The following is a 20241-nucleotide window of genomic DNA, read 5'->3' as shown; positions in this document are numbered from 1 at the left end:
GAAAGGATCAATGAACTAATACCGTGCCTTATAATTTCACGATCATTGATTTTGGGAAAATTCATTTTGAAACTATACTTGAATTTGCATAGTTGACCGGTCCAAAGAGAAAAGAAAGTAATTTTTTTATTTAAAAAATATTAAATTAAATAGTATTCTACAAAATAAGATATACATAGTGATTTCTTCATCGGCATGCTATAATATTGCAGACTTAGTGGCTAATTTAGTATTTGTTTTATTGTTTTAATTTTAGAAATTAAATTCACGCTATAAATTAATGCCTTTCATTTTATATTATGATTCAGATGACGTAAGTTCGATCTAATACATAAGATCATAGCTATTGTATATATTTTTATTGGGTGATTCTTTAACAAAATTCTTCCTCCATCTTATATAATTTTGATGGACGAACACGCCAGAAAAGAAAAGAAGAAGCCTTGGATTTTTCTTAATTCGGGTACTGAAACTGAAGTGACATGCCAAGAAGAGAAAACATAACCTAAGGTATGACTCCTGCTTCATGAGCTAGTTACATTGTAGTCCTTTCGGATGCAGCAATGGCTAGCTACACATGCCAGGTTTGGAAATTTTCATTTCTAGAAGGCAACGTGAGAAAAGAAAAAACAGAGGCTGATAAAAAACCACGCTATTTTTGGTTGTTAGATTCATAACTCGCTACAGAACTTTTTGTTTTTAGGGGTTACATATGGGCTAGCAAGAAGTATAATCGATGGAAAAAAAACCCCAGAGCACAAAATGATAAGAACACGAGAGAAGTCTAACAGCCGTTTATGTCAATGTCTAAAATTAAAGACAACAATTGCCAAGATCCACCGACGGAGGAGATAATGAAAGGGATATATTATTCATAAGGACTCTTCAAAACTCTTATTGCCACGACAGTGTGTGAGAGAATGAAGCTATGCATCCTCTTCATTTTGGAGGTGGGAAGAAAATTTCCTCATTCATTCTCTTGGAGCGGAAAAGCTGCTCATCATCAGGAGATACTTTGAGAGACGCCTCTAGCACTTGAGGAGATAGAGCCTTCCACACAGAAGTCCTTCCAGCCAAATGAGTGAATATAGGACTGCAATTATCATAGAAACACAATTATGCTCTCTCTTCTTCTTCTTTTTTAATCAATTATGTCAGTGTTAAAATACAGTATTCATCTATCAGGAGGCAAATATGCAATTAGCATTAGGTGACAGTGCATGGAATTGAAGAGTATTGAGTAAAACTTACTTGGGAGTGGTGATGATGGAGAACCATGACATCCCATCTGGATCACAAATCTTTGAAACAACAAAGAACCTAGGAACAATGAACAAATGACCTGCCTTGACGGTTGTTTCCAAGACCCTGCGGCCATCGACCCCAACAACTTGAACACGGCCACTACCACTGACAATGTATGTCACTTGTAAAGCAGAGTCACAAGAAAAACCAGGAGAGCACATGGCTTTTCCATCCAGTCTAACAAGATCAGCACCAAGCCCAACCTCGGCAACCAAAGGAAGGTTCTTGGTGTTCAAAAGGACAACCTTTCCACCATCCTTAATATCAACATCTAGTGGAGCTTCCTCACAGTTGTATACAAAGCCCTCACGGCTTTCCTTTTTGGGTTCAGGCATCTTAAAGGATCCATCAAGCTTGACAATGCCTTTGGCTGTCTGGTTTCCAACTAGGGTCTTCACAGCCTTATCATCCACATCCCATGCTCGGCTCACGAACTCAGAAGAGAAGCCAGTGAAAATGCCATTGGAGCCAGTCAAAAAGAAATCGGTGAATTCACCAGTTTTGTGGGCTGTAGAGGTGTCACCCAGGAAGAGAACTACAAGTTCAGTGTCCTCTTTGTTATACCACCATGTAACGACACCGAAAGGAAGAGCAATAGCATCACCCTTCTTAAGGGCAACAACATTCTCTTCTTTCTCAGGAAGAACAATACCAGCTACCCCATTCCCTACAAAATGCAAAACGAAAACAGGGTCATACCACGCAGTAAAATTCTTCTCTTTTATTCTTTTTATTGAATCATTACCCCAATATCCTTTAAACAAGAAAAAAGTTGTTTTCTTTTCAGCGTTTATAAAAATCAATTGATCTTCCAAAACTTTGCACAAATCTTGCACCAAAACCAGTACTAATATAAACCATATTCACTATAACTTCTTTTTTTTTAAATCCTCATCCATTATATGCTCACTGCGTATTGATTTGTGGATTAAATAGGCATCAGATCAGACAGAAACCCAAAGCCAATTTCAATCAATCTTTTAAAAAATGAAGAGAGTAATTAATTAATACCTTGAAGAACATAGGCAACCTTGGCAGAATCAGAGTAACGAGGAAGAGCAAAACCATTCTTTTCAAGGGCCAGCTTGGCTGCACCTATGTTCCCTTCTTTTAGCATGGCAAGCTCAGCTGGGCTCCACGCATAATAAGACCCACCATCTCCTCCATACACCTTCTTGCACAATTTTGGTGACAGATCAACCTCCATTCTTTCTAAGCAAGATCTAAACTCTCTCCCTTACGGTAATTGATATATTGTTGGATAAGAAGGTTAAAAGACTGAGCAGAGTGTATGGTATTTATAGAGATGATGTATTAAACAGATAGGTATAATCCTGGCGTGATAACGACGGATAGAATCACGCTTAGCAGTTTGTTTTAGGTGTTGTGAGATCATGAATATCAAACTATCCGGTTCCCCACCTGAAAGTTCGCACAAAAATCGTATCCTTTTATTCTTCAAATGCTTTCTCTTCCTGTAAAATACTTATTTTTCGCGTTACAGTTCAAAACCCATCGTTTTTTTAAAAAAAAAACTTGGTGGCCTTGAATTAAAACGTAAAGTGTTTTCAATATCCCTTTTCTCTTAATATTTCTTTCTTTTCATTTGCCATTGAAAATCTCAGATTCTTTTGTCCATGTTATTTTTATTTCATTTCAATAAAATAACCCCAACTACCCGTGCTCTTTTGTCATTTCATCTAGAAATTAGAATCATTGCGCAAGTAATTAATTAAAGTGGGCCTGAAGATTGAACATTGATACTGTATTTGGAAAGGGAGTGGCAACCAACTTTTCTTATATAGGTTGGCTTTAATGATGTTCAAGTGGATGTGGATACATGAGGGAGAAAATACCAGGTAAAAATATTTTTATTATTTTTAATGGATAATGAGTTTTATTTTCAATTTTTTTGTAATTAATAGAATATCACTTATTACTTTCTAATCACCATAATTTTTTTTATTTCATTAAATTTTATGGGACAAAAAAATAATTAATAAAATACCGCTAATTATATTACTTTCTAATCATAAGTTTCCTCGCAGTGTTGTAATCTACGAGTACTTACAAGGTAAACATCAAGGAGAGTGGAAGACAGTGTGGTGGAGGATCGATTATTGAATGCAGATAGTTCTAGTTCATCTGCTGTTGATGCTATAACTAGCTCTCAAGAAACTTCAAAACTTACTGGTGTCGAAGAAACTAACACAGTACGAGGATTCCGGTGCTTAGGCAAAATTAGAAAGTTTGTCCTTTCTTGCCGCAGTTGATGTCGCAGTCAACTTTGTTTACAGATTCGCTATCTTTTCCAGTTTGGCTTTTAATAAAAAAGGGTATCCATTTTTATTTGGTATACTCTACTGCTATTTTCAAACACAAATTGCTGAACATTTTTATTTACACCCTTCTTCCTTTTCCCTTTTATCATACTTCCATATATGTGCATGATGATCAAAGTCTTCCCCTACCAGTGAATAATACAAGGATGATGAACACTCTGGAATAATTGTTTATATTTAGCTAGAAGGATTAAGCTAATCATTAAAATTATGAAATGTTTTGGACAGGATATGGCAAACTGTGAGTATGCTTCAATACTCAAGTTTATGTGGGATCGATCACCACATAAATAATCTCTACACTAGTATATTTCAATATAATGAAATCTGTACTTCTGATTTGTTATCATTGGAGTTTTTTTAGTTTTCACCATGTTTTATTTAGAGAGAAAAAAATGTTTGTAGAGAGAAAAAACAATATATATATATATATATATATATATATTAAAATTAATGATTATATAATCTCTAATATGAGATTAGTAAAATTTGAATCAATAATCTTTAAAAAATAAATTTAAAATTTAACAAGTCTAGAGATCTTGATTCCTCGGATTTATATGAGAATAATAATGGGTGTTTTCCTTCCCATCGTGCTGAGCTGGCAGCATAGAAGTGATGGCTTCATGATTTTCATTCCACGTAGTAAAGGAGAGAATCTGATGAAAAGCCACCAACTAGCAGACAGATGTGCATCATCAAGTTTAATGACTCGTGTCATCATTCCCTGGGAAAGCTTTTGAATCTGTCAGTTTCTGCCATCGTAATCTTTGTCTTGTAGCGGTCATGATTAGCTTTATTTAATAAATTAATGAGTATTTGAGATGGGTTATTTTTTAAAATATTTTCTTGTTTATTTTTTAAATTTATTCTTAACATAAAATAATTTAAAGGAAAAAAACAAATACTCTTAATCACATAAAAATCAAAAGTAAACACCTTTTAAAGTTTTGTTAGTCTGCTGGGATTTAGAAATGATTTCGTGCATGTATTTTTATTGTTTGTTTTTGTGTTTTTAAAAAAATTAATTTAGTTATTATTTTTTTGGAAAATAAATTTTATAAAATAAAAAAAAAATTCAATGCATTTTCAAACAAAACACACTTTAAAAAACAATCGTTATTGCAATAACAAATGGGCTAAAAGAGGTATTATATGACTAGATTATTTATTATCTACTAATTAAAATTAAATTTCATTTTTATATATTCTTTATTTTCATATCAATTTTATATTTTCAAAAAAAAAAATGTTAGCAATAGCACAATGAAGCATACTTCTTTATTGTTATTATTATTATTAAAGTAAATATTTAATAAAAATTAAATTGAATTAACACTCAAGCATAAATCTTAAATCTTAAATATGCACAGTCTATGAGATAAAATGCGATCCAGCTAAACTAGGTATGTTTTAGCAATAATCTCGGTCTTAATGTGGTAAGAGATCTCGTGATAATTAGATTAAATAGTCAAGATAATCCTATCCATAAGGAAGGCGATGATGTACTTAAGGGTGATTTTATTAATTAAGTTATTCAACTGGCAGTAGTAGATAAGAAGAAGCTAAGTAATTAGAAAACGAAGAATCATCTTCCCTTTCTATTGTTATTGTTATTGTTATTGTTATTATCATCTCCTTTTTAATTAAAATTTAGACTCCCCTTCTTTTAGCACGGAAAAAACACCATCGCTATATAGAAAAGCTACACCTGATAATCAAGTCAAGTCAAATCAAATCATCAGTGAATTAATGGCGAAGCATGAGGAGACGCCAATCCCATGTTTCTCATCTCTAGAGGCTGTTTACGGAGACGGATCTCAGCTTGAAGAAGCTAAACTCCGTTTTGATCACTTGAACTCCAAGTTTCTTCAAGTTTTTGGTCACCCTCCTGATGTCTTTGCTCGTTCTCCAGGTTAAGAAAATAACTCCCTCTCTCCCTCCCTCTCTCTCTCCCATCAACCTTCTGTTTGGTTCCCGAGAAAATGAAGGAAAAGTCAAAACTTTGACGAAAACAAATAAAGACTTGGTGTTTGTAATACTCGATAAGATTAACAGATATATATACACGTATCTCATTTAATTGAACCGGTTTCTTCAGTTCAGAATATCACACGCTTCCACTCGATGTGTGTGTGTGTGTGTGTGTGTGTGTGTGTGTGTGTGTATTTATCTGTTTGGTTCGCTGGAAAACGAATGGACAAGAAAGAAAGTTAAATTTCTGAAAGTTATCCAGTTAGGTTTATTTGATCAATTTAAGAAGATTAGTTGGTTCTGTTAAAAATAATACGCAAATTATATTTTTTTTTAATTTCGTGTTTTTGCAGGGAGAGTGAATTTGATTGGAGAGCATATTGATTATGAAGGCTACTCGGTGTTGCCAATGGCAATAAGGCAAGATACTGTTATAGCAATCCGTAAAAATCATGTACAAAAAGTTCTTCGAATCGCAAATGTTAATGACAAATATACAGAGTGTACTTATCCTGTTGATCCTAATCAGGTCTGAACCAACCTCCAACTTCTTCAATAGTAATGTATTCATTGTTTTCCCGTTGGATTGATTGTTATATTCTGTAATAATTTGCAGGCAATTGACTTGAAGAATCATAAATGGGGTCATTATTTCATTTGTGGGTATGATATAGAACAGCTATTTTAATTGATTAGTTCTGAAGCTTCTTGTGGTTTTTTCCCCTTTTTTTTCAATCTTTTTGTGGATTTCCAGGTATAAGGGTTTTTATGAATTTGCGAAATCAAAAGGAGTGGATATGGGTGACGCGGTTGGACTTGATGTTATTGTTGATGGAACTGTTCCCACAGGTGAATGAATTAGAAGTTTATTTTAGTTAGCTGTTGCTAATGATGTGACATCGCGTGCTCATTATAAGAGAAGACTAAGCTGGAGTTTTTTAATACAGGTTCTGGTTTGTCCAGCTCTGCTGCGTTTGTTTGCTCTGCTACCATTGCTATTATGGCTGCTTTTGATGTGAACTTTCCAAAGGTAAAACAGTTCTTTCACCAAATTTATGATGAATATAATACCTCAACCACCTCTAAGTTGTTTTAAGGGCGTGATTTAATCTTACAACTAGAACTAGAAAGCACTTCTCCAGTATTAGGCATCCAGTAAGCCTTGCTATACTGTCAAAGTTTTGAATTTGTTAATTTTTTAGATTTCGCTGGTGTTATCTACACTTTTTTCTTGGAAGAGATTGATACGTTTCTATCCTACTACATCAGTAAAATAATATTATTGAGAGAAAATAACATGCTTGTATTTCTGATCTGTACATTAGAACGAACATGCACTGGTTGCTATCTGCCAACAAGCTCATAGCACTCTGGATACAATGTGCTTCTTTTCATTCACTGTTTATATGTTTCCTTGACTCTTTGGGTTTTCTTTTTTCTTTTTTGTAATGGGATATCAGTATCTTTTTCAGCTGTGCATGCGTGTCTATTATGAATTTACATGTATTATTTTTTTCTTGCCAACCAGTTCATGCCTGGTAAATCAAATAAGACCAACAATTCTGGCCTTAATGTGCATATGGACTATATATTTTGTTGTTCTTTGTGGTGACGATGACTAGGCCTTTGGTTCATGAGAACACAAATTGCTTATCATACAAGTTTCGTAAGAAATTTCCGTGTTATTTTTCTTGTCAACTAGTTCGTACCAGGTAAAATCAAATTATTCCAACAATTCTGACCTTAATGTGTGTATGGATTGTAAATGCTGTTTTATCTTGAGGATTGGTGTGCCTCTGGTTCACGAGAGCACGAATTTCACTCGCTACGCTACTCTATATCTGCTTGTTAACCATATGATCTACTTGATGGAAAACTAACAAAATGGATTTGTCCATGTTTATATATCGTTATATCCTGTTTCTTTCTTTTTTCTATCTGAATTCTATCGATGTTACCCTCTTTAACAGAAAGAAATTGCCCAGCTAACATGTGAGTGTGAAAGGCACATTGGAACACAATCTGGAGGAATGGACCAGGTTATACTTCATACTCATGAGCTTGTTTAAATTGTTGAAAAAATTTACTTGAAAGAATGTTCGAAATGCATCCTCCCGATTCTGAGACAACTGTTGCTTTTACTCATGGACAAATCCAGTGTACAAGGTCTTCCAATGTTTTATTTGCTATTCTGCTTCTCTGTTTGGGATAGAAACACATTATGTTGTCAGAAAATTGAATCTGTTATTGCTTTAGAACAGAACATAAAAATCAATTGAGAGTGAGGAGGATCCAAACAGAGCTGAGAAACTGAATTTCAGGGACACCGAACATAATAAATCATGTTTTACTTGGCAGGCAATCTCTGTCATGGCCAAAACTGGATTTGCAGAGCTTATTGATTTCAACCCCATTCGTGCAACTGACGTGCAACTTCCTGCTGGTGGAACTTTTGTGATTGCACATTCTTTGGCTGAATCTCAGAAGGCAGTCACTGCTGCTACAAATTACAACAACAGAGTAGTTGAATGTCGACTCGCTTCTGTAAGCGCTATTTTCACAGACTGGATCTGCTTTCATATTCCTAAATATGTTCCAACTCTTGTATTCTTGTACTGCATTTTGAGTTTTGCACATTGTCGTAGGAAATCAATTAAAATGCAGTCAAGTGTTCTAGAGTGTCAAATTTGCCCCCGACTTTAATAGATGCACACCCTTTGATGCATTGTAATATTTGACATGTTAAGGGATACGATGTACCTTTAAGATGCAATTATTCATCGACTTTTTGGCAGGGACCAACTTTTTGGGACAAGAAAAACTAAAAAAGTGGACCATTTTTACGGCCCAGTGGGAGTATCCATTTTGAATTGCGCCATTCATCGGTATTTGCATCTGATCTTAAAAGACGTAACATACCTTCAAGCTAACTTGGAAGTGTGAACTTGCAGTTTTAGTATCAGAATCTATGCTGAAGTGTCATTACTGTTTTAGAAAATGAATAGAGCTGTGGAGAAGGGAAACAATCTTCTGCTCTCCACCTGCTGCTTGGTGCCTTAATTAAAAAAGGGACTGCGTTACAAGTTACAAATGCGTATCTTCTCAATTTCCCATCTATTGGAGGCATTTCTCATGCTCATATTGCTGATTTTGGAATACCTTTTTCAGATCGTACTTGGCATAAAGTTGGGAATGAAACAACAAGATGCAATATCAAACGTCAAAACTCTTTCCGATGTTGAGGGATTGTGTGTATCATTCGCTAATAGTCGTGGCTCTTCTGATCCTGTCATTGCTGTTAAGGTATCTATTGCTAATTGATCTACTGTCACGGCACCAATTTATTTTACTTAAACGAATTATATGATTTGTTATGATCATGATTCTGTTTTGGCGCACATTTATTTTAGCTTTGCATTGGAAGTTCCTTATAATTGTTTTGCCACTAGTGTACCAATTATCAATATTATCTTTGCTACAGGAACTTTTGAAAGATAAACCATATACTACTGAAGAAATTGAGGCAATTACCGGGGAAAGTCTTCAATCAATCTTCAAAAATTCCCCATCTTCTTTGGATGTTCTAAAAGCAGCCAAGCACTTCAAGTTACATCATGTACTATTCTCTACTCGCTGCCATGGTTTCTGCACTCATTTATTGCTCACAGTCCGTAGGTGTATCTGAGTTTATGATGCAATATTAATGGATACTTCTTGTTCATGTCTTTTATTGTTGAAATTTCTGATTTTTTTTCTAGAAAATGGGCTATAATTTTCTGCATAGCGTCTTGATGTACAGTTCCATGTTGCAATGTATTATCTTTATATCATCTTTTGATAGCTAATATTTAGACTTCATCCGTTAGGTCTGATAATGTTCAAACAACTACTTTTTTGTACCCTTCATTGCAACAACCCTCCATCACCGGCTGTTATTTTTTTGAAGCCCACTGCTTAGTGTCTTTTTTTTATTCCAATTGTTTAGCAAGTCATAATTTGCATTGTTTTTCCAGAGGGCTGCTCATGTTTATTCTGAAGCCAAGCGAGTCCATGCTTTCAAGGATGCTGTGTCATCAGATTTAAGGTGCTCACTGAGTTTATTGCATTTGCTTGGAAGAGAATGCTTATGTATTCCTCCAAGAAATTTTATGTGAAATCATATCTGATGTTTTATTAAATGAACATATGTTCTCACATAATTGAGGCATGTTATTTTTTGAATATGTGAAGAAAATTAAATTCTATACTTTTTCAGACAATAATTCAGTTTTTCTGGGAGTTTTTATTACACTCTTAAATATCCTGAGATGTCTGAGGGCTAATCAGTCAAGTTAAACGTTGGGAGTGAATATATTGAACTTACCTTTATTTGTTTATTTTCTCCCTCTCGCTGCCTCTTTGAAAGATTTTTTACAGCACATCTCTTCACCCGTTGGGTCTGTCCACTACAACTTATGTTTTTTACTTTATGCATTCACGTGCTCAGATCATCTTCATTTTCATTAAACATGCTTTTGAACCTTTCCCGCGTTGGGGTTTGGGGAAAGCAGTTAATTTTGCAATTGTATTATAGTCTCTTCTGCGGAAAAATACAGTCAGAGAAGCTGTTTGGGAAGCAACTACATCCAACCTTCGAATTATTAATTCCCAAATGCCTTGTTTTGCAGTGACGAGGACAAGCTAAAGAAGCTCGGTGAGCTTATGAACGAGAGTCACTACAGCTGCAGCGTTCTATATGAATGCAGGTACAAATGCTTGAAGTATATTTTCAAGAACCTGTCTGTACAATGACTCTGATGGACTGAGCTATCATAAACCTCGCACGGCGCATTGCCTTGTTTGTTATGCTTATTGTACGCTTCTTTTGTTTCATGTATCTAGCTGCCCCGAGTTGGAAGAACTTGTAAAGATTTGCCGGGATAATGATGCTTTGGGGGCTAGACTTACAGGAGCTGGATGGGGTGGCTGTGCGGTTGCTTTGGTGAAAGAGGCTACTGTCCCTCAGTTCATCCTCAATTTGAAGGTATTTTGACATTCTTTTAAGCGGAAAATTCCATTTCTTTAATTGTAGGACTACAGCAAGTTCCCTGTATTGTCATCAGGAAAAGTTCTATCAATCAAGAATTGACAAGGGAGTAATCAGCAAGAATGATCTTGGCCTCTATGTTTTTGCTTCAAAGCCTTCAAGTGGTGCTGCTATTTTCAAGTTCTAACAAGGTTTTCTCCTCATTGAAAGATAGATCTTCCAGAACCGGTCATATGCCTGTCTGCTTGTTTTCTTTGCAGAAATAAAAGCGAGGAGTCCATTTTTTCTAGCTTTATTTATGTCAAAACAAATGGATTATCTAACGAACGAACAAAAAATGAAGCTTTCTTATGATAATCATGTTCCTAATACAATATTTTATAGGTCCTGCTGCCCGCAGACATAAAACCTCGTATATAAAGTGTCAATAAGGTTCTGAACTGGTAAAACAAAGCGGTATATCCATGCGGTCCGTACCATTTGAAATCTTATTTGATATGGTCGGATCATTGCACCGAATCCATTCGTTGCGTTAATTCAAATTTATTATTTATAAATTTTATTAAATCTCGTTGCTTATTTTTAAAAATTCATTTTATTTATTTATAACCAATAATCCTTTTTTAAGAAATATCTTGATGTGTATCAAAATTAAGTTTTACATTATGATACTCCAAGATGGAATGCACAAACAGTTACAAATCATGGACGATTAGTTATGCCAATACTTTTAATCATACAAAGCTGATTAACAACTGCGAGAAAGTAAAATTTGAATTTATGAATCATACATGCTCCAAAAATCAGTTCGGGAGTTTATTTTTTTGTTTCACGGGATTGTGGGGGAGGGGCTGGTGGGATTTTCCTGATCTATGTGGTGGCCGCTGATCGAATGGTATCGAATCGAAGTAAATCGTGCTGTGCCCTAATGGGCTGTAGGACCAGTAGAATTGGTCCACCTTACACACTCTATCTTGTAATGGGCCAAGGAGGATCTGGACGAGTTCATGCCTCGAACCATTGTCGGGGGTGGGCCATGTTTTTGTATTAGGTTTGGATTTAAGGAGGTAATGAAAAACAAGTTTCTCGTCTAGTTTTTCCTGATCTGAACATCTCAGTTCGGATGTGAGTGACTTCTTAAGATTTAATTACTGGAAGAGATGTATTCAACATGAGCCATGAAATGTGGTGGCATTTCCAATCTTCAATTCTATATCATATACGTAAATGGAGGATTAAATTTGAAACTACGTGATACAGTGCTAATTACTCACTAACTTCATCAGCTAACTTCAGCATCATCATCATCATCATCGCATCCTCCAGCCTCGGAAAGAACAATCGAAAGTGGTAAACCTGGCAGCATCTTGGGCGTCCCTCCAGGCACTCTTCTAAGCCAATCCTTTTTAGTTGTCCCAAGAGATGGATGCATGAATAACCCCGAGTGGTAGGACCTGGGAATCATGTTCCTCTTACAGGTAAAAAGAGCCGAACATAGTGCAGTCTACTCCTATATAGCAACCCTCCTCAAAATAACATGTAGTTTGATGTTTATTTCAAGTAGTTTGATGTTTATTTTTTTAAAACAAAAATTTAAGTTCGAGCATTGTAAATAAAATAAATTATTATTAAAAAAAATTTATCTCTTAAGAGATTAACCTAGCTCAATCGGATTAGTTGAGATTTAGTAGGTTTCTAGATACTAGAATTTAAAAAAAAAAAAAATACAAATCTCCTCGAAACATTGATATCGAGATGGGAGTGTCCATGAAAGCTCCCCACCTACAAAACAACCACACGTTTTCAATTTTTAAATACAAATTATGAATGATGTGTATAGATTGCATTATTTTATCTCACCGGGGCGGGGGTTGTTGATTTGGTCCCACCACACATATATCCTTTTAAGCGAATGAATCTGGACTTAATCTCCATGATTAAAAACCCCTTTTATTAGGAGAATTGGACACCTTTCGTTCTTGCTACATCGACCTCTCCCATTCTGATCCAGCGACGGTGGAACTACGCTAGCTGTCTTTTACCGATTCGCTATTCTTCACGTAATTAACAAAATATTATTATTGAATGAATGACTTGACTTTAATTGCCTAACGAAAAAAAAATATATCAACCAGTTCTATGACACTTGCATCCACGGAAACAGAATCTTGACACTGTTGTTTAAAAGGTATAAATGGTTATTTTAAAAAAATATTTTGTTTAGAAATATATTAAAAAAATATTTTTAATATTAACATATTAAAACAATTAAAATATATATATAAAAAAATTATACACAATTTCAATATACTCAGGGAATCCAAGAGTCATTCTGTTGAACATCTATTTTGGTGTACTTTTCATTTCCTTTTAAAATGACTACCATTTACCGACATCAGGATTCCTACATGACAAAGAGAAGTTGAAATCCGGATGGCTTTCACGCAGGAATTGGTGAGGCCACGAGGATCGCAGTTTAATTATTTTTTTATTTTTTAAAAATTATTTTTGATATTAATATATTAAAATAATTTAAAAATACAAGAATTTAACATCTTTGCAGCAATAAAAACAGCACCCAGCTTCACTAGCACTTGAGTACCTATCATAAGTAATATATATATATATATATATATATATATATATATATATATATATATATATATAATTTCTATTACATGAGCGTAGTATATATATAAAAAATATAATCACTACGAGGTAACTTTTAGATGTAACTAAAAAAATTTACCATCCTCTTCTCACTAGAGGAGTAATCTTAAACACGTATTTTTATGCCAGCTTACATCAGGAGAAATCTTGACATTTTAAAGGATTTAATAAATTTTTCTTGATGTGATGGTCCAAGATTTGAACTCGTCGGAATGTTTTAAAAAACAATCCAATTGACATTATAAAATGTTAATTTGGTACGCAGTCATTTTGTCATTTAATTGAAATTATCCAAAACAGTAAAAAGCATATCGTTATTTAAAAAATAGTTCTTAAAATCTTTATGCTGACTTTTAATCTTTGACTCGGGACCGAGATAATGGCTTTAAAAATATTTCATTTAAAAAAAAATCGATGGTTAATGATATGTATATCTTAGAAACATTCTTGTAAATGTGATGACTAATTATTGTGTCAAGTTTCTAAATACATGAATTTACTAAAATTCTGAAAAAAACTTTATCCTATCTTTTTATAAATATTAATTAAATATCTTGACAAACGATGTCAATTCAAATAAAAAGCATATCGTTATTTAAAATTATTTTGTGAATTTTATTTTTTGAAATGATTAAGAACTAATGAAAATAATATTAAGAACTAATATAAGTAATGTACTATAAACTTTATCTTATTATTTCCTAAACCTGAACATATCATAACTATAATGTGTTAACATACCATATATATATATATATATATATATATGCATGCAAATTTTATTGCCAATAAAAACACACAAAATTTATAAGTTGTGGAGCATAAAACTGAAATTGTAAATAAAAGGGAAAAACACAGCCAAGTGTCGGTGAAATTTCCAAGACAATCACATCACCTGGTTTTCATAAGAAACAAGGAAATAATTAATTGTTTTCTTTTTTTTTCTTTAATTAATATTTAGGATTCAACAATTTAAGTTTAGTAACGGCCAGAATCTTCTTTTTTTTCTCGCTGAAACCCCCCGTGTCCTTCCCTTGTGTCTCGCTTCTTTCTCATCCTTTCTGTCTATTTTCTTTATATTTATTATATTACTATCAGTTGCTTTTATTTTTATTTTCTAACATTGAGAGAGAGAGAGAGAGAGAGAGATAGCCTATTTTGACCGCCTTTGTCTGCTTCGGATCTGGGGTTTTCTCTCTTTCTCTACAAGGTACTTATCCACTCCTTTTCTTTTTCGTTTTTCTTCCCCTGCTCTTTCTAGGGTTTAATTAAAAAAAATAGTGGGGTATTTTGGATTTGTGTATTTGATCCTGTAATTTGCAATGCATTGTTTTCTTGTGGTTTTGCTTTGTGGGTTTGATTTGCGCCTGCCTTGCTTTATTTTCAAGGCTTAATTGGTTCTTTGATTATTATCAAGTTTTAAGCTTTTCTTATGGGTGTTTTTGTATTTGCCTGTTTTGTGAAGGAATGTTAAAGTCATGTTATTTGTTTTGCCTTTTGTTTTTCCAATTATGTACACTCTGCAGATTGAAGCACAAACTCTAACTTTGGGCCCATTACAGCATATGGAGTGTGGCTAACTTTTTATTCCATTATTCAAAATGCAGGGTTTTGTTAGTTTTTGTGATTAATTTTGAGATTGACAGCCTGGGTTTCGGAAGGAGTCAAAGGTTGAGGCTTTTTTAGTGAAAAGGGCAAGTTAGTTTGCTATTACTGTGGACTCTGTATGTCTTCATTTGCGAGTTATAACTGGAAAGTGTTGTTTACTTGCTGAAGTTGGATATCTTTATCGTCGATGCTCGCAGTGCTCTGTACTTTATCATGTAAAAAAAGGTTAATTTTGTATGATGGGTTGGATTTGAGGTTTAATTTCTTTTAGCGGTCTTGTTCTTGTGAATCTATTTTGGGCTTTAATTGTTTAGAGTGAGAAATTGAAGACATCAGACTGGCTTTGGTTGCTGGAAATAGATCAAATGGCTCCAAGAGATAGAGATTTTGAGGTTGATCTTGAAAGTGGGGTGAGAAATAGTGTTGAAGATTCATGTAAAGATGCAGGTTCAGGAGTAAAAACACCAACAAAGCCGTTGCTTGCTAATGTATGTGGGGCATTCGCCGATGGGACAGCCAATGGTGAAGAGAGGGTAAATTTGTGTGGCTACGTGTCAGACTCTGGTGGTGGTTCTGCAGACCATGCGAAGTTGGAGGGTGAAATATCTGTTGATCAAGTAGAGAAGAAAATGGTAAAGGAGAAGCATAAAAAAACGAGCAATAAAAAGCCTCCTAGGCCTCCACGAGGTCCATCATTGGATGCTGCTGACCAGAAGCTGATCAAGGAGATTTCTGAACTAGCCATGTTGAAACGTGCAAGGATTGAGCGGATGAAAGCCTTGAAGAAATTAAAAGCTACGAAGCCGTCATCCAATAACAATATATTTGCCATAGTGCTCACCATTCTATTCTGCCTTGTGATTCTCTTTCAAGGTAATGCTTGTGCAAGATCTTCTCACAGTATTACTGCCTTAGTCTTTAACCCATACTTGGTTCAAGCCAATGGTTTGGATACAAATGTTATGTGGATAACTTATGCTTTAATACATGCCTTTGATTTGGACTGTAGAGTTTTTCTTTATGTTTGAATTTCCCAATCATTCAAAAGTTACATTTGACGTCTTTGAGCTGGAATGTGTGAATTTTTCCCCTATTGTCCATTTTCAGATCTGCTATTTGTGTTACAGCTCCCATCCAAGTGGTTTTCTTGTATATAGATGTTTATTTGCGAAAGGTGGGTGGGCTTCTGAATTTTGATTCTAATATACTGTATCTTATGCTGAAATGGTTTTCTGAATCTTGCCCAGTGTGTATAATGTTGGCTACATGTAACAGGGTTAGAGTTTTCAAAACGACATTGAATCATGTTCTAGTGTTGTCCATCTATTTTCTTTTTCCTGCTTTCTCTAATTTTTTAGACATCCTTAATTGTTTGGGGGCATCTGGGAAAAGATGATTTAGTTTCAGGCTTTCTATCACTCTCTCTCTACCCTTTTTCTCCTGTTTCATTATTTGTTTTATGATCTTTTTATTTGTGCTTCCCGTGCTTGTAAAATGATAATTTTGCCTGGGTGCCATTGCAAATTGCAATTCATTTTTGGAAACTCATTGATCATATTACTTAATAATTTTTTACAAGAGGTCATTCCATTACAGAAATCACTGCTGGCATTTTTCTATAAGCATTTTCTTTCTTTTTGCTAACTTATGTTCATAGTTTCATGCAATTCATTTTGCAGGAATGTCATCCAGAGCTACATCTGCAAGCTCAATGGGATCTCCTGTTTCATCAGAGACAGCTGGTGATGGTTTAATTTCAGTTCAATACTTTGGGAATCCATCTGCAAGCGAGTCTAATGGACCTGGGTCTGGATATCCGAAGTATGTCATGGATCACATTTCTCCTGTTATATCTTGCACTTTAAGTACATGTACTTTCTGCTTTGGTCATATCAGGTGTTAATATTATGTTATGGTCTACTACAACTAATCTGTTTATTTGTTGATGCATTGCAGCTTCATAGAAACAATTGCTGGTTCAGATCCTCCCAAAAATCCAAGAACTGTGCGATGAGTGGGGAAAAGAAGACAGTTACTGTAATCAAGCTTGTATTGTTGAAAGAAATTTAACTGCTTTCTTGCACTTCTCATGCAAGCCATATGCTTGCACTTTTTGTACCAGTATCCCTCCAAGATCGAAGTTTGTCGGGTAATTTATCCCTTACATGCATAGTGTTTGGAATGAGTTAGATTACCGAAAAAGTTTACTGGTGGATTTTTGGGGAAAAACAGTTTAGTGCTGTGGCCTTTTAGGTTGAGCCAGTTATGATAATTTCCCTCCTTACAGCAGACTTACTGTATAATTCTCCATAATGAAACAAAGGCAGGTTTGTTTGTGAATTGATTTGCTAGATTTAAATGAATCTCGTATCTTGTTCTACAAACCATTTTTTTTATTTGATGAACAAAATGGGATGGAATGGGTAAGGAGTGCCTAAATATGAAGCAGCATTATATATGGATCCCTATGTTTTAGGTATTAGAGAGGCGAAATGACTGTTGATGGTAGCCTGTTATCTGTAAAGTATAACATGGAATATGTTTATGTTTAAATAAATTGCAATGGAAAGACCTGGTATTCTAGAACTTAGCCTTGCTAGTTTTTTTTGCTTTGTTTTGTTTTGTTTTTGTTTTTCTGTTGGTGTTGTCGGTATCTCCTAGCACCAGGTAGTGTTTGAAGATTTCATTTTAGGAATTTATTACGCTCCATACCTAGTTCATGCAAAAGACAACATGGATATGATGTTGTATGATTTATGGAAGAAGAAATTTGGTTAATCAAAAGCAGCAGCAGCTCTAAGGGATATAGATGAAAAGGAGATTTTAGATCAGATATTCATTTCTTCAGCAATATGTTGATGATGGCCACAGTTACACCACATAGGTTCAGCACGAGTTGTTTCCTACCAGCTAGTGGTGATTTCTTCGACCCTGTGCACGAATCAACTTCATCGGCAGCATCCAACATCCCATACTTGGCAAATCCATAGCCAACCCTTATTCAAGGCATTGATAGCCTGGGGAAGAATGTACTGCACAACTGGTATGTACACTTCAGCACAGTAAGCTAAGGATTGTTCCAGCTTGGGATCTTCGGTTTGGTTGACTAGTTTACGAATGTAACTTAGCGTGTCAGTTGCATTTTACTAAGTGATTTTTGCCATTATGTCGGCTAGACCTTGAACATCTGCATCCAAATTTTAGGATTTGATTGTAGAGATGAGACACACAGATTGTAATCAGGTGTCTTCGCAAGTTTTGTTTATCAAATCACCACATTGGATTAGTGGTGCAAGAAACAAAAGGAGGAGGCAACGGAGAAGTAAAACGGACGATAAAGAGATTGGATGTTTCATCTCTGCCGGAATGCAAATAACTAGACTCGGTGCCGTGGTGTGGTGATTAGGTGATTTTTAATAGGGAGTTAGGCTTCTCTTTCTGTTACGAAATCGAGTTTCATGACATGTGCTTGTTACTGTGAATATAATTGCACAAGTGTTTCTCAATGAAGCAAGGGCAGAAAATGTCTGTACTAGTTCAGGTTGAGGTTGAGTTTACACTTCACTTTATATAATTGGCGAAGGAGAAAACGCTGGCATCACATGCCCTAGCCTAATTTTATCATGAAAGAAGTTGCCTTTAGAGTCTGAGAAGTAACGCACTGAAAGAAAAGAAACAAAGAGTAAAACATTTTACAAAGGAAGCCAAATTTGTGAAACCACAGTTGGTTTCTGACTACGGTCCTCTTCCTTCAAAATCATTTGGAGATGTGAAGATTTCTGAGGTTTTTGACTTAGTCTTCGATTAAAAACAAAACTAAAGTTTTTTTGACTTGGTCTTCTATAAGCAGACTCGTGTGCTAGCTTGCTTTCGATCTGCAGTCAATATCTGCAAAGCGTATGGGTTTAAAACGACCACCATCACGTTTTGTCTTAACTTGTGGATTGCTACAAATCACACCATGCATCTTCAGTGATGCCTTTTGAGTTCTTTTTATTCTTGTTGCGAGGTAATGTAGAAGAAGTTGCTGGGAAAACAGCAAAAGGAACAAGAACACAGGAAGATAGACAGCCACATGAGCACATTTTGGTATTTAAAACCCCAAAAGCCGTTTGGTTCTTCTTCTTCTTTTTCTTTCATAATAATTTCATTACATCATGGGTGTGAATAGAGTGCGCATCTTCATGTAAAACAGAAAATCAAGTACTGGGCGAAGAGAATAAACATCATGGGCGCGCGCGCGTGTGCAAAAAGAATACATCCTTCATGATGGTGTATGAATTTGTCCTTATATTATGTATTTATTAGACCAGTTTATAAATAAATTGAAAGATTAAACCTTGCTAGCAATTTCTCATATTAACCATGGCGAGAAGTAGTTGTTGGCTCCTTATTTTTATTTAGTTTTGAATGTATACGTTCCTTCTAAAAGGGTATCTGTTTATCCGGTAGCTTTAGCTTTTAAAACAAATCGCGTAAACTAAGCGTTTAGTAACATAAAAAAAGCGGTTTTTTATTTGGTGGGCCCCATAATTTTTCCATCAAACCGGGGTTTTGCACAAGCAGCTGGGAGCTGGGCAGTGTTCATAACAGTGCCATGCCAGGTGAATTATAATTCACCTGCAATGCGAGAAGCATTCACCTGGCACTCTTCACGTGAACAGTGCCAGGTGAATTTTTTTTGCACTTCACGTGAGCAGAATTTATTGAACCGCGTCCCACTCGGTAAAAAAAATTTAATTTTTTTAAAATTATGTTTTACTCAAAAAACTAATGTTTAATATTATTTAATAACACTACATAAATTAAAAGAACATCGCATGATGACGTAGCATTTGTGGAATTTGATCGCAATTCTAATTTTGTTTCTGATGATATTTTACCTGATTTTATTGCACGTTTAAAAAACCATAGAACCTATAGTCCTTATCAAATGAATTTCATATATGATAAAATTGTAGATAAGTTAATGGAATAATAAAAATTATTTGATATAAAACATTATTTATTTAATGATGTAATAATGGTAATTAAATCTACAATATTTAAATTAAAAACCATCAATATTAATATATATTTTTCTTAGTTATTTTGTAATCTTAATTTAAAAAGCATATTTAACCAAACACATTAAATTATTTTTTATTTAACCTCAATTTCAATCATAGTTTTAACCAAACATATATAAATACCAAATCAATCTTTATCAAAAATATTTTTTATAAAATAATTTTTTTCAAACCACAACCACGACAGCTAAGATGATACTAAAAACACTCTAAGATGAGGTCCTCATCAGCCTGCCACCGAGGTGAG

The 20241-nt window shown here is 34.6% G+C and overlaps 3 protein-coding genes across 5 annotated transcripts; 2 read left to right on the top strand and 1 right to left on the bottom strand.

The window, feature by feature from the left end:
* Positions 1-637: 637 nt before the first annotated feature.
* Positions 638-2847, bottom strand: LOC7485887 (glutelin type-D 1). The gene is made up of 3 exons (XM_002311342.4): positions 2317-2847; positions 1252-1972; positions 638-1093 (listed from the first exon to the last, which is right to left on the bottom strand). Exons 1-3 carry the CDS (start codon positions 2510-2512, stop codon positions 940-942), a joined length of 1071 nt encoding a protein of 356 aa, XP_002311378.1. The 5' UTR covers positions 2513-2847; the 3' UTR covers positions 638-939.
* Positions 2848-5104: 2257 nt separating this feature from the next.
* LOC7485886 (galactokinase) lies at positions 5105-11004 on the top strand. Its single transcript, XM_002312279.4, has 13 exons — positions 5105-5562; positions 5975-6150; positions 6238-6284; positions 6376-6470; positions 6569-6651; positions 7592-7660; positions 7980-8165; positions 8790-8924; positions 9103-9237; positions 9635-9705; positions 10289-10366; positions 10503-10644; positions 10724-11004. The coding sequence occupies exons 1-13, from the start codon at positions 5400-5402 to the stop codon at positions 10832-10834; spliced, it is 1491 nt and encodes a 496-aa protein (XP_002312315.2). The 5' UTR covers positions 5105-5399; the 3' UTR covers positions 10835-11004.
* Positions 11005-14328: 3324 nt separating this feature from the next.
* On the top strand, positions 14329-17265 carry LOC7471098 (uncharacterized). Of its 3 annotated transcripts, none has more exons than XM_002312278.4 (4): positions 14366-14527; positions 14925-15798; positions 16605-16746; positions 16882-17265. In XM_002312278.4, exons 2-4 carry the CDS (start codon positions 15291-15293, stop codon positions 16937-16939), a joined length of 708 nt encoding a protein of 235 aa, XP_002312314.1. In that variant the 5' UTR covers positions 14366-14527; positions 14925-15290; the 3' UTR covers positions 16940-17265. The 3 variants fall into 3 exon arrangements, with proteins under 3 accessions (XP_052311350.1, XP_002312314.1, XP_052311349.1); XM_052455389.1 differs by having other exon boundaries at positions 14443-14527; positions 14844-15798; XM_052455390.1 differs by lacking the exon at positions 16882-17265 and having other exon boundaries at positions 14329-14527; positions 16583-16745.
* The last annotated feature ends 2976 nt before the right edge of the window (positions 17266-20241 follow it).

This window comes from Populus trichocarpa, chromosome 8 (genome assembly GCF_000002775.5).
Source record: "Populus trichocarpa isolate Nisqually-1 chromosome 8, P.trichocarpa_v4.1, whole genome shotgun sequence".
NCBI classification, from domain to species: Eukaryota; Viridiplantae; Streptophyta; class Magnoliopsida; order Malpighiales; family Salicaceae; genus Populus; species Populus trichocarpa.
This window is presented reverse-complemented; position numbering and strand designations above follow the sequence as displayed.